General features: G+C 38.8%; 2 protein-coding genes across 5 annotated transcripts in view; one reads left to right on the top strand and one right to left on the bottom strand.

Annotated features, from left to right (window-relative positions):
- Positions 1 to 14,826, top strand: part of ralgps2 (Ral GEF with PH domain and SH3 binding motif 2) — a 436,511-nt gene that overhangs the window by 286,428 nt on the left and 135,257 nt on the right. The window lies entirely within an intron of this gene.
- angptl1a (angiopoietin-like 1a) overlaps positions 1 to 14,826 on the bottom strand; it is a 77,723-nt gene that overhangs the window by 17,662 nt on the left and 45,235 nt on the right. Inside the window, exons 3-4 of the mRNA XM_072573454.1 lie at positions 11,113 to 11,306; positions 605 to 875 (exon numbers count right to left, since the gene is read on the bottom strand). Of these exons, the coding sequence (XP_072429555.1) occupies positions 605 to 875; positions 11,113 to 11,306 (465 nt within the window). The remainder of the gene's footprint in view (positions 1 to 604; positions 876 to 11,112; positions 11,307 to 14,826) is intronic.

The following is a 14,826-nucleotide window of genomic DNA, read 5'->3' as shown; positions in this document are numbered from 1 at the left end:
GTAAAATTTTTAAGTGCAATTTTTATTTTATATGCATTTTTTTAAAGGCTGGTTCAATTATTCTTCAAACATAGGTACATCAATTGTTCGCTTCAGTCAGAAGTTTCACCATTGAAAGTTCTGGATTGACACAATTTGACAATTGAACTGCATTTGGGTCCAGAGCTTGCAATTGTTTTGTAATAATTATGTACTTTTTTGACCAGTAATTTTGTGCATAGACTTATTTCACATTATAATGTCTTCACTGTGTTAACCTTGACTCAGGGACCAGCAACGGAATTTAAACAAGGCAGTATGACTGCTGCTAAAGGAGCCAATAACCACCTCTAGGCAGTTTTTCAGCGTTGCCTTAATGTTAGCAGTCTACCCACTCTTTCCCTTTTATTTGCCAAAGCTTTGATATCAGTCTCCAATATAAATGTACCACATCCCACAGTACTTTATATACTGTGAAACCTGTTTCAAGTAAGGGAGGACTTGGGAGTCATGAAATTACTAATTTAGCTCTTTTGCATCGTGCCACAAGTAACTTTACCATCAATTTATACTTTGTATTTACATAGGTAAATGTGCACACCATATACAATTCTTCAAATAGTACCTGAGTATGAATCTCTGTCTCTGTCAAGTGTTGTAAACTGCTTGCCATTGTGCCATATTAAAGAGTCCCCTGCATTCCCTTGATAGCTGCCAACTCGTAGTCTGTAGTTATCATCCTCATCCTCTGTTCTAAAGGCATTATACTCAGCATAGACTTTCTTATCATTCCAGTCTTCCAATTTAATATATAGCTTGTAGTTTCCCTGTGCAGTTAGTCTGTAAATGTTCTCCAGTCCAAGCCAGTGTTCTCCATCAATATTGCCAAACCCTCTCTGAAATCAGACAGAAGTTTATTAGATTATAATCACAGTTATACACTGTATTCTCAAACAGGACTTTTCTTAGTGTTAATTTTTTCAGGATTGTTTTTGGCCCATTGTAAATCTAATGGCAGTAAATATATTGGGTGTTTTTGAGACAATAATAACATGATAAAAGTGGCCTATTGTCCTCTGTAAAATGGCTTTACAAAGCAAACGTGAACTGATTCCCTGTGAAATAATAGATATACAGGTACTTTCACTTCTTAGTCACTAGTTGCACAAACAGCAATATTTTCCTGCCTTAAAATAATGGTATAATAAGTGAGGAATTTAGTGTTTGTCTTTTTTTATTTTTTCCATACATCTTAACAGCGATTTGAAAATTACTGTTATAATAAATGTTTGCAATATTTGCCATTTAAGTATTTAAAAATATAAAGTTAAAAACATGCACGCAAATCTACGCAGCATATAATCAAAATGCATTGACTTGCAAGTATGATGATTTGAGAAGGTGAGATGCAATCAGCGATAAAACAAAATCATACGAATCACTGAATAATTTCTGGAACTCATGAAATGCTTGTTAAGAACTCAGTTATTCTTGCAGATTAATCATTGTCCTGGCACATTTGGGACCCACTGAAGTGTTACAAACCCACAGCCGGTATTACCTCTGGCTTCATAGGATTCAGCCGGACTTGCATTTTCTTTTCGTTCCTTTGTGCAAAACCGAGATAACTAAGGTTGAGGAATTATGACTAATTACCTACATAGCAGTACACAGCACGTAATTTTGCAGCTCTGTATGTCTACAATTGAGAAGAATCTCAATCACAACAGGTGGAACATTTGAAACCTGAGCAGCCTTTTAAACTGCAGCTTACATGTTTGCAGTTGCACTCTCAACTTTGCTGTGTGCCTTGAATCATAACTATCCCGTTAAGGGAAGGTAACAAACAAAGGTGTAACCCTGCTTTGAAGAAAATGTTGCAGGAGTAGTTGCCCAGGCTGCTGTTTTTGATACTTGGCAAAAATTGATAATGAAAGTACAGCGATAGAACAAAGAAGTGGGTCAGGACAGCGACCAGACGAGAGATGAGACAAAAGTGAATTAGTCAAAAAAATTGTCTTGTTACTGTTCAGCATTGCCTTTACTTCAGACTGTCTTCCTGCTTCTCTCTTCCATTTCTTAGCCATCTTACTCAATCATATACACTGGTATCTAAAACAAGGTGAACCAATAGACAATATTCAAACTCTTGATTCTGTTGGAATTTTGAAACTGTTGGAAGTTGTGACATTTTATCTTAGTCTCAGAATGAGAAAATACAATATTAGAGGTTTATACAATAGTTTTCACAAATGTTGAAGAATAACAAATGAAAACTGTGGTGGTCTTTCAAGGAATTTGAAGCAATTTGATTTAATCTCAAAGTTCGGCATTTAAAACAAATTATGTTTCTTTTTAAGCAAATTTAGCATTTCAGATGTACTGGTGTGGAATTATAAGAGGAGTGTTTGAAAAGGTCACTTTCAGTTCCTCTTGATTATCAATTTGATCACTAGCTCTGTCCAGCTGTGAGGCAAGCAAGGAAACACCTTCCTATCAGCAGATTGTATAAGGAATATGGGATGTAGATTTAAGATTTGGGGCAAAAATAAAGGGGAAAAATAAGGAAGAACTTTTTTTACACAGCAAATGGTATGGACTTGCAACAAGCTGCATACATGGGTGATAGAAGTAGAAACATTCAATGATTTCAAAAGGAAATTGGATAAGTGATGCCAAATGCCAAGGCCAGCTGTTTCAAATCACTGCCTCAGTATTCTGGGATTTCATCCTCATTATAATAAAATTATTCAGCCCCTCTAATCCTCACTCTTCGTGCACATAACTCTACAACAATTCATCCCAGCTCATAACCTTCTACCCAGTCCTGAGCTAAATGGGACACATTTCAAACAGATTTAGCAACAGCAGCAGACTTGTACTCCAGCACAATCTGGTACCTCATGGCTCGGCATATCCCCCCACACAACCATTACAATCAACCCAGAGGATTGACCCTGCTTCAGGCGAGTGTAGGAGGTCATCCAGATGCAGCACCAAGCATACCTAAAAATGAGGTGTAAGACCTCGTGAAGGTACCAAACAGGACTACTTGCATGCCAAACAGCATAAGCAGCAAGTGATGGACAGAGCTGAGCAATCCCACAACCAATGTATCAGTTCTAAGCTTTGAAGTACTTTCATATCCAATCATGAATGATGGTGAACAATTAAACAACTCACTGGAGGAGAAGACTCCATAAATATCCCCATCCTAACTGAAAGAAGAACCAGCCAGAAGTGCCAAATGGATAATCCATCTCTGCTTCCTCCAGTGGTCCCCAGCTTCACAGATACCAGTTTTCAGCCAAGTTGATTCAGGCTGTGTCTCAAGAAATGGTTGGAGGCATTGGTTATTGCAAAGGCTATGGGTTCTGACAATATTCCAGCAATAGTACTGAAGACTTGTGCCAAATTGTTCGAGTACAGCTATAACACTGGCACCTATCGAACAATATGGAAAATTGCCCAGATATGTCCTATACACAGAAATTATGACAAATCCAAACCAGTTATTTACTGCCCCCTTAGTCTACTCTCAATCATCAATAAAGTGATGGAGGGTTTCATCAACAGTGCTATCAAGCAGCACCTACTTACTAATGACCTGCTCACTGATGCCCAATTTGGGTTCTGCCAGGACCATTCAACTTCTGATCTCATTACAGCCTTGATCCAAACATGGACAAATGGGCTGAGTTCCAGAGATAAAAATGACAATGACAGACATTGACATCATTTGACTGTATGGCACTCAGGACCCCTTGTGAAATTGGAATCAGTGGATATCTGGGGCAAATTCTCTACTGGTTGGAATCATATCTGACACTTAGAAAGATGGTTGTGGTTGTTGGAGGTCAGTTATCTCAACTTCAGGGCATCATTTTAAGAGTTCCTCAAGGTAACCACCTTCAACTGATTCTCTCCATCATAAGGTCAGGAGTGGGACTGATCATGCAATGTTCAGCATAATTCACAACTCCTCAGATATTGAAACGGTCTATTTTCAAATGCTACAAGATCTGTAAAATATCCAGGATGGGGCTGACAAGTAGAAAGTGAGGAGACATTCTTGGCTGACAAGTGGAAAGAAACATTTGTGCCATACAAATGCCAGGCAATGACTATCTCCAGGAAGAGATGATCTAATATCTTGACATTCATTGGCATTGCAATCACTGAATTCCCCAAGATCAACATCCCAGTGATTATCATTGAACAGAAATTCAACTGGACTCACCATATAAATACAATGACTACAAAAGCAGGCCAGAAGCTTGAGAATATTGCAGCAAGTAATTCACCTACTGACTCTCCGAAACCTGTGCACCATCTGCAAGGCATAAGTCAGGAGTATGATGAAAAATTCACCAATTGCTTGGATAAGTGTAGTTCCAACAACACTCGAGGCTTGCCACTGGGAAAAAAGCAGCTTGCTTAATGGGAACCACATCCACAAACATCTACTCTCTCCACCACCAATGCTCAGTAGCATTAGTGTGTACTACCTACAAAATACACTGCAGAAATCATCCCAATATTCTTGGACTGCACTTTCCAAGCCACTGACTATTTCTATCTGTGAAGACAAAGTTATTAGAAACATAGGAACACCACTCCCTGAAAGTTCCCCTTCAAGCCACTCACTATCCTGACTTAGAAATATATCGCCATTTCTTCAGTGATGCTGGGTCAAAATCCTGGTATTCCAGCTCCTAAAGGCTTTATCTACAGTACATGGACATCAGCAGTTCAACAAGGTAACTCACTACCAACTTCACAAGGGCAACTGGGGCAGTCAATGAATGCTGGCCAACCAGCAATGCCCATGTACCACATGAGAACGAAAATAAATTTGGAAATATCCTTGCTTACAGGCTAAACATGCACTGAGTTTTACAATCTCTGCAGAGACCGATCTCTCTTAAAAAGAGATGCAAGCATCCAGCCTCTAGGTGAAATAATAGTGTAAGATTTCATGCATAATGGATATTCCAAAAGCAGGGGTATCCAGAACCAGGGATCACAGTCTAAGGATAAGAGGTAAGTCATTTTTGGACTGGGATGAGAAAGTTCTTCATCCAGAGAATGGTGAGCCTGTGGAATTTACTACCATAGAAAGAGTTGTATGATTTCAAAAAGGAGTTGGATATAGCACTCACAGCTAAAGGAATCAAAGAATCCGGGAGAAAAACGGGAATAGGCTATTGAGTTGGCTGATCATCCATGATCATAACGGTAGACCAGGCTCATAGTGCCAAATGGCCTAATCCTCCTCTTTTCTGTGTTTCTATATTTTAAAACTTTTTGTAACAGATTATAAATTTCTCCTCTCTCAACAGTGCTTTACTTAAAGAGCAACTTATACATTAAATTGTAGAAGGCTACGTTTCCCTTGCGTCATTATGACACATGATATTTGCATGACATTTTGCATTAGTCATTCAGTTTTCAGAGTTTCTCAAATCTACCACCAAGCAGTGAAGCTGGTTCCAGTAGTTCTTTCCTCTGTCCATGTCCTGACATCAGTGGTGGGTAGTTGAGTGTGTGTTGCTGGAAAAGCACAGCAGGTCAGGCAGCAGTTGAGCAGGAAAATTGACGTTTTGGGCTGGAGGCCTTCATCAGGAATATGAAGAGCTCCGGCCTGAAATGTCGATTTTCCTGTTCCTTGGATGCAGCCTGACCTGTTGTGCTTTTTCAGCAACACATTCTCACCTCTGATCTCCAGCATTTGCAGACCTCACTGTTTCCATCAGTGGTGGGTAAGTTGTTGGAGGGGATGCTGAAGGACTGGATTTACATGGTTTTGGAAAGGCAAGTACTGACCAGGTTGTGTGTGTGGAAAATCATGTCTCAGTAACTTGAGTTTTTTGAGAAGGTGAAAAAATTAATGAAGGAAGTATGGTAGACATTGTCTATATAGATTTCAGCAAGGCATTCATCCAGGTTCCACCTGATAGACTGGTTAGCAAGATTAGATAACATGGAATTTGGGAAGCTAGCCAACTGGATACAAAATTGGCTTGAAAGTAGGGGACAGAGGGTGTTGGTAGAGGGTTGTTTTTCAGACTGGAGGCCTATGACCAGTGGTGTGCCATGAGAATCTGTGCTGTGTCCACTGCCTTTTATCATTTATATAAATGATTTGAAATGATTGTAGGAGGTACGAACTATCTCCTGTGTTCACATCCAAATCACTTATATAAATGATAAAAATCAGTGGACCCTGCACCAATCCTTGAGACGTATCATGATGTCATCAAACATTTTGGGTGAGAATTAGTTTAACCTTGTCTGTAGAGTAAATAGCTTCATAAAAAAAACCTGTTGCTGTTTAATGCTTTGATCTCCTGGTACTACTTGGAACTTAACATGAGAGGAAGACCGACGAAGAGGAATAAAATGGCTTTGATTTGTTGAACAAGAAAAGGAATCATGGTCCTCGCTGCAGAAAAAAGTCAAAAGATGCCATCGCTGCACCAAAGCAGGGACAGTCTGCAAGAAAGAAAAATTCGCAGTAGGAAGTGGTGAACCATGCTGAAGAACTCACCATGTTCTCCACGCTGAAGGAACACTGAGTAACGAGTTTCCCACATGAAATAAAATGTTTTCAGCTAGAGTGTAGACTGAGAAAGAAATAGTCAGCCTCAGGAATACCTTACCTTAAGTGAGAATTAGTGATGGAGTGGTAAAACATTCATGTTACATTTTGCTAAGCAGGCTCTTTACATAAAAATGCCAGGAAATGTTGGCGTCGTTGTATTATGTGATGAAAATACAAAGAGCTGGAACTCCTATGCATACAAAAACTGAAAAGCAGGGTGTGAAAAGGACATGAAAAACACCCAGACTGTCAATCCAAAGAGGAGCTGTTATTAAACCTGCTGGCCACTAATGATGATAACAACAGATACTGGGCCATTCCCCAACTGAATGGAAACCGGTAAAAATGGAGATGGACACCGGAGCAACATTTGCATTGATACTTGAAAGTGTGCATCAGAAACAGCTGAGACACGTTGCACTGCAACCCTGAAAAATTGTACTAAGAATGTATACAGCTGATTTGGTGCTTTTAAGGGGCTGTATCAAAGTGAATGTTCAGTTATGCAGTCATTCTGAAGATTTCTCATTGCATTTGTCAAAGGAAATTTGTCAGCTTTATTGGGATGAACATGACTGGAGAAAATCAAACTTAATAGGACTGAAGTAAATTACTTGTCAGAATCTGAGATTGATCTAACATGAATTTTAAAGAAAAAAAACTGATGTTTTCAGTGGGGATCTGGGAAGCATGGAAAGGATCTCTGTCAAATTGAAAATCAAGGATGAGAAGCAAGCAAAATGTAGCAAGGCTAGATTATTGCCTTTTAAAATCAGACCAAAGGTCAAAACAGAATTGATCTGGTCAAGATGGGAATTCCTTAAACTTCTAAATGTGTGAGACTGGGCCACGCCAATCATATCAGTTATGAACTAAGGTGGATCACTACTTATTCGCAGTGATTTTCAGGTCCGTATTAATCCGGTACTGAATATTGAGCAGTATACTTTGCCTTTAGTCGATACCTATTTGTTGGACGATCTAGAGGTCAGCGTTTAAGTAAAATTGATCTTAGTCAAGCCTATCTCCAGAAGACACCTGTTTCACAAAAATATTTGATGATTGAAATACGCAGAGGACTATACAACTGCAAGAAATTCCGTTTGGAATCACATCTGCACCTACATTATTCTAACATGTCATGGATCAGATTTTAAATGGATTGGAAGGAGTCCAGTATTGTCTAGATAACATTTTAGTTATAGGAAGAAATGAAAAAGAGCATATTCATGATTTAAATGCAACTCTGCAGAGACTTGAAGATTAGGGTCTATGAGTGTGGAAAGGCAAATATGAATTTTTAAAAATCTTTCATTGAATATTTAGGCCAAGTCATTGATGCTAAGCAATAAAACAACTCACTTTCAGAAATAAAAACCAAAACTGAGGCACCAATAGCTACAATCATTTTTGGGGTTTCTAAATTACAATGGTAGTTTGTCCCAGATCTTGAAATCATTCTCCAGCCATTGCAACATATTATGTCAAAACAAGAATTAGAAATGGGAAGATAAATGTGAAAGAGCTTTTACACAAGCCAAAATATAGAGAACCTATAGGAATCCTTTGTAGCATTCGATTCTACCAATACTTGTATGTCTGGGAATTTATCTTACTGACAAACCACAGACCATTGACCACAATATTTAAGCCTCACACAGGGACACTTTCTGTGGCAGTGAGTCATATGCATAAAGTGGACATTGTTGCTATCAGCTCACACTTTTGCAAATAAATATTGGCAATCTAACTTGCATGGGAATGCTGATGAGCATTCTAGAATACTTTGCCAAATGAGTTGACTACAGACAGTCCTTATATAGACATTTTCTACATTGACCAAGTAAAGAACAGGTAACAGCAGGACAGGTTAAGAAGTACACTAGAAATGGTCCATTACTATCAAATTGATAGACATTATACTTCATGGCAAGATCACAGGAATAATCCCAGAAGTAAAGCCATATTCACACAAAAGTTGGAAGTATCAATACAAACAGAATGCCTGCTATAGGAAGCGAGAGTTATAATTCCACCACAACTGAGGAAATGTGTGTTAAATCAACTACACAAAGGTCACTGGCATTGTCGGAATGAAGGAGGTCGCCATGGATCAACTCTGAAGTTGAGGAGAAGGTGAGAATATGTGCTTGTGCAAGATTTCAAAACCTGCCTCCATTTATGCCATTACAACCATGGCAATGAGCAGAAAGGATCCATATTGATTACACCAGACTTTTTGAATAGTGCGTGTTTTTCACAACAGATGATGCACATATTAAATGGCTTGAAATTGCCACCATGAAGTTGACATCTTCAGAGGAAATAATTGAAAGACTAGGAATGATCTTTGTGAGGTTTGGTTATCCAGAATGGCTTATATGTGATTATTGTCTAAAGTTTATCTCAAGAATTTATGGACCGTCTAAAACAGAACTGAATTCAGCCTATCTGATCAGCTCCTTATCACCCAGCCACAAATGAATTCAGATGATGAATCTTCCTTAACGCTAACCCAAGAGCACAGATGATGTCCAAAGATCTGGGCCAATACCAGAGCATAACCCACCTGATGACTCAAAGTTCTCCGGCATTGCTCGTGATAAAGTGTCATTTGTACACGACATTTGCTTTGCTGAAACTACCCTTGACAAAAGAGATTGTTGACGGAAAACAACAGACTCATATTTTCCAAAAAAGAACAAGGCCAAATGCTGAGTTTACCAAAAATGTCAAGAAATTTTGTTGAGGAATTACACTATGGGTGAGAAATGGGTACCCACCACCATTGTAGTACAGACTGGAGCAGTCTCCTACCTTATACAGACAAGAGACAATGCAGTATAGAGAAGATATGCAGACCAACTTTTGACAACCAGAATGAATGTGCCAAAGACATTAATTGAAGATCTATAAATCACTGTGCCAAATAGAGATCTGGATATACTTGAAGACAGAACCACAACTGGAGTAACTGAGGGCAACAGTACCTTATTGGAGAGTACTTTGACATTGTACGAACCTCCAAACATTCAGTCATCTCAGGAATAAACAATGACAGATTTTCTTAGTATACTTAAAACCAATAAGGAAAATGAACAAACACCTACAATGCGCTGACATCCACACAGGAATCAATGTCTTCCAGAATATATTACCACCTAACTATATTATATATATGTTTGTAAATATTAAGAATGTTTTCATTTTAGGAACCTCTGATCTAAAGGTGGTGGAATTTTGTATATCCCAAGTAAAATGTGGACTGTCACTTCAAGAGTCCAATCACGTGACAATGGTAACACCATCAGCCATTTGGGCAGAAAACAGTTTAGTCTAACTTGTTGCCTGTAGTGTAAGTATCTCCACAATAAAGTTTCAGCATTTCAGCCTCCTGGCCCTTCTTAGAACTTAACATTATACAAAGCCAGGTGGAAATTCTAGTAGTAAGCAGAACACAAAGAGGCTGGAAGGAGATGTAGTCAGATTAAGTGAATGGGCTGCAAGGTTCATATGGAGCATAATGTTGGGAATTGAGAGATTATTTACTTTGGTTGTGAGAATAAAAAAGCAGAATATCCCTTAAAAGCATGAAACTCAGTTGATATTCTAAAAGACATGGGCGTATTTGAACAAGGAACACAAAATTAGCTTAAAAGTGTAAGAAGCAATTGGTATGAATGTATTTCCCCGTTCACAGTTCATATGCTGCTGTAATCTATTTTGATATTGAAGACACTGTAGTACTGCAGGGCAAGACCAGAACTAGCAGTGTTTTTTATGTCACAAATGATTCCTTTTGCAATAAGTATAATTTACTGTCTTGTACTGCATTATCAATTTCCAAGAATTTGGCATTCTTTGGAAAGTCTATGTTCGGTCATTTGACTTGAACTGCAATTTGGATTTGCTGTTTTATTTCCTCATCACCTGCACCGCCACCATCTCCTCAGTCAGTGTTTTATTAAAATTTTCATGAAATTCTCTTGCAGCTGTATGGTGATTAAGTGAACATCTGTAACAGGCACACAATACAGAATTTCACTGAACTGGCACAAAGTGGGAGAGTTTGTTCGAAAAGAAAAGTGTATGCAGCAGTGGTACTTAAACTGAAATCAGTAAATTGTTCCCAAGGGGCCCATGAGACTTCTCACAAAATCTGGATTTCTGTCTATGCATCTGTAATTAGGATAGATTAGCATTCAAGAACAACATTTCTCTTGCCAATATTAATAAAAGACTTAATCTGTGGCAATGGAGCCCTCTCTACCATTTGGTTCCTATAGGTGTCCTTTGGAAGTTTTAAGACCAGGCTTCAGTTGGAATGTTGCCAGTATTTGCAGGATGTGCACCACACGTGATTATTTGAAATCCGCTGCCTCCGAGATTTCTGAAGTTGTCTGTGACTAGCATTTTTTCAATGCGATAGGAGGGAGTTGTACATACTGTATTAATACAAGAATGTGTTGTCGCGCCTTCAGAATGCAGTGCTCGCTAAAGAAAATTAGTGAAGTTCTTGACAAGTTTACCTTGTAGTTCTCCCAGTTCCTGAAGAAGTTGACTGCCCCATCAACCCTACGCTGGATTACAGTCCAGCCTCCCTCATTGTGGCTGTGGTCGCACCAAACTTGCATTAGCTTATCGGTGCCTTCTGGTTTGATTAAATACATGCCACTGTTTGAATATCCAGCCTGCCGGACATGATAGCAATCCTTCCATGGACCTGTGTAAAGGGACAATGATCATCAACCCTACATATTTGAGCAAAAACATACTGTTTTAAAGCCAGTTATTTGTTATAAACAGTAAAAATGTCATCCTGTTCATTCTTAACTTTTGAACAAAACGATTATGCTAAAATGTTTTAAAATGTCAAGTCAGATTGTCAATATTTTAAAAAATAGTTGAATTGTAAGGTTCTTGGAAACATAATTTTTAGCTGCATCTACTGTATGTCAAAATCTCTCAGCTCATTTTATTGGAAAAATACACTATTTATTTTTGTTTGTTTTTAAAAGTTACTGAGTACATAGAGTTGGAGAGCATACACTCCAAGAATAATAACAGCAAAACATTAGAATCATACATTCATAACAGCAGTGTAACCAGTGTTAACAGTCAGAGCTTAGTTCATGTAGTATTAAATCTATATCAACCAGTGGTAGATTATGACGGGAAACATGGGGAAATACCAGAACCACCTACGGAATGAGGACGGAGTGTTCCCTCTGTGCTGGGAGCTAATTCAAAGGTATATCCAGGATTTTGGAGAGACTTGGACTATATTTTAGCAATTTAACTACTTGCTGACAGACAGCATGGACTCTGATGTATCCATAAGTGAGAACCTCCTCATAGGTTGGCCAAGCTTCTTCTTTCCTACATTCAGTATTGCATATTCTATTTATTTTGGTATTTAAGTAGATTATAACTGCATTTTAGCATCTTGAAGGTTCAATGGTAATTAAATTTATGCTAGGAAGCATTTGTAACTTCGAAACAGCTATACCCTTTGGAAAAGATTAATTCACAAGGTCGCGCAAACATGTTGCAACTGTATGCCTTTTGCAACAAAGTGTAAGAATACAAACTTGAAATTGCGAGCACACGTCACGTGTGTTTCCATTTCCCATAAAGCAAAACATGGATTATGTGACTTTTGCAGTTTCCTACGTAAGTTTGAAAGGGAGTAAGATAAAGAGTAAATAACACTTTTGTTTCCATTCTCAACTTGATTAAGGCCATTAGAATTAAGAAGAGGAGGCCATTCGGCCCCTCCAGTCTGCTCTGCTATTCAGTAGGATCATAGCTGATTTGATGCTCCTCACTTCCACTTTCCTCATAACTCTTGATTTCTCATGCTGATCAAGTATCTGTCTCAGGCTTTAATATACAGAAGGACTCTGCTCCCACAGTTCTCTGTGGCAAGGACACTCGCTTCTCTGAGAGAAGGAAATCCCCATCTAAGTATAGGAGAAAGTGAGGACTGCAGACTCTGGAGCTCAGAGTAGAAAAAGTGTGGTGCTGGAAAAGCACAGCCAGTCAGGCAGCATCCAAGGAACAGAAGAGTCGACATTTCGGGATTCCTGATGAAGGCCATCTTCCCAGAACGCCAACTCTCCTGCTCCTCGGATGCTGCCTGACCAGCTGTGCTTTTCCAGCACCACACTCTTCAATTATCATCTCAGTATAAATTAGCACCCTTTATTCTGAATCTATGCTGTCTGATCATATGCCCTCCCAGAGGGGAAGCATTCTTTTACTTTGTCAAACTCCTTAAGAATCCTATATGTCTCAATGTCATTCTTCTAAATTCCAATGAATGGAATCCCAACCTGTTTACTATTTGCTCAAAGATGATAACTCCATATCCAGGGATCATCTTGGCAAATCTTCCCTGAACTGCTTCCAATGAAATATTATATTTTCTTAAATAAGAGGACCAAAACTGCACATAGTACACAGGTGTGGTCTCACCAATACCTTGTACAATTGCAGTAAGATTTTTCTTCTCTTGTACGCCAACCCCTATGAAACGGGAGCTAACATTGCGTTAACTTTCCTGGTTACTTGCATCTGTGAGCTACATTCCTGTGTTTCGTGGATAAGTGTGTCCAAGTTCCTTTTGTGTTGCAGCTTTCTGCAGTTTTCTCCATTTAAATAATACTGTTCTCCCTTCCAAAATGAACAACTTCACATTTTCCTAAATTAAACTCCATTTACCAACTTTTTGCCCACTTACTTAACTTATTGTTATCTTTCTGTAAACTGTTTGTATCCCTCTCAGAACCTGCCTTTCCACACATAGTTGTGTTATCTGCAAATTTGGCTACATTGCATTAATGTATATTATAAACAATTACAGTCCCAGCACTGATATCTCTGGAGCTCCCACAAGTCACAGGTCACCAATCCCCACTTGCTGTTTCCTGTCCATTAACCAGTTCTGTGTCCATGCCAGTATACTGCCTCCAACTCCTTGGGCTCTTTTGATTAACTGTTTTGAGATAATTTCTCAAATACTTTCTGGAAGTCTAAGTATAACATCATCTGGTTCCCTTCTAGCCACGCTGAGGACTTCCTCAGAAAACTCTAATAAATTAGTCAGACACTATTTCCCTTTCATGAAGACTCTGTTTGATTAGATTGATTTTTCCAAATGTCTTGCTGTTATTTCTTTAATAATTGATTCCAGTACTTTTCGAACAATAGATATTTAGCTAATCGGACTATAGTTTACCTACTTTCTGCCCCTCCCTTTTTGAAAAGGAATGTCATACTAGCACTTTTCCAATCCTCTGGCACTTCTCTAGAATCCAACGATATTTGGAAAATTCATAGCATCTCTACATTGTGGAAGCAGGCCATTTTGCCCACCCAGTCACAACCATCTACCATTTCCCTGTAACCCTGCATTTCCCATGGCTAATCCACCTAGCATGCACATCCCTGGACACTACAGACAATTTAGCATGGAGAGTCAACCTAACCTGTACATCTTTGAACTGTGGGATGAAACCTGAACACAGAGACAAGGATAATGTGCAAACTGCACACACACAGTTGCCCAAGGCTAGAATCAAATCTGGGTCCCTGGAGCTATGAGACAACAGCGCTAACCAGTGAGCCACTCTGCTGCCCAAATTGCAACCAACGTATCCACTGTTCCTGTAGCTTCCTCTTTTAAGATGCTAGAATGCATGCAAGCTATTTTGGCATTCTGATATTTATTATCTGCCTTTATTCCCATTAGTCTGTCTAATACTACTCTCATGATGATCACGGTACTTAATTCCTCCCTGTGTTCTTTAGTATTAATGGAATGTTTGATGTACCTTCCACTGTAAAGACTGATACAAAATATCTGTTGAACTCCCCTGCCATTTCCTTGTTCCCCATAACATCTTCCCAGATACATTCTCTCAGGGGCCAATGTTCACTTTAATCTGTCTCTTCATTTATACATAATTAAAGAAGCCCTTACATCACTCTTATATTCCTCGCTTGTTCACCCTTGTATTTTTTTCTCTATTATCTTTTTAGTCCTCTTTCTGTGTTTTATTCGGTGCTATCACTAACTTTTGTCTCCTTGTGCTTATTCTTTCAACTCAATACTCTACTGAACTTCCTTGGTCAGCCCTGATATATCCCTCTCTTAGAACCTTCCCTTCTTACCTTGATATATTTTTGTTACAACTGGTGAATTACCTCTTTAAGTGTCTGCCACTGCTTGCTTAGTACCA

This window comes from Chiloscyllium punctatum, chromosome 7, assembly GCF_047496795.1.
Source record: "Chiloscyllium punctatum isolate Juve2018m chromosome 7, sChiPun1.3, whole genome shotgun sequence".
Lineage (NCBI taxonomy): Eukaryota > Metazoa > Chordata > Chondrichthyes > Orectolobiformes > Hemiscylliidae > Chiloscyllium > Chiloscyllium punctatum.
The sequence above is the reverse complement of the archived record's forward strand: the minus strand, read 5'-3'. Positions and strand labels throughout refer to the sequence as shown.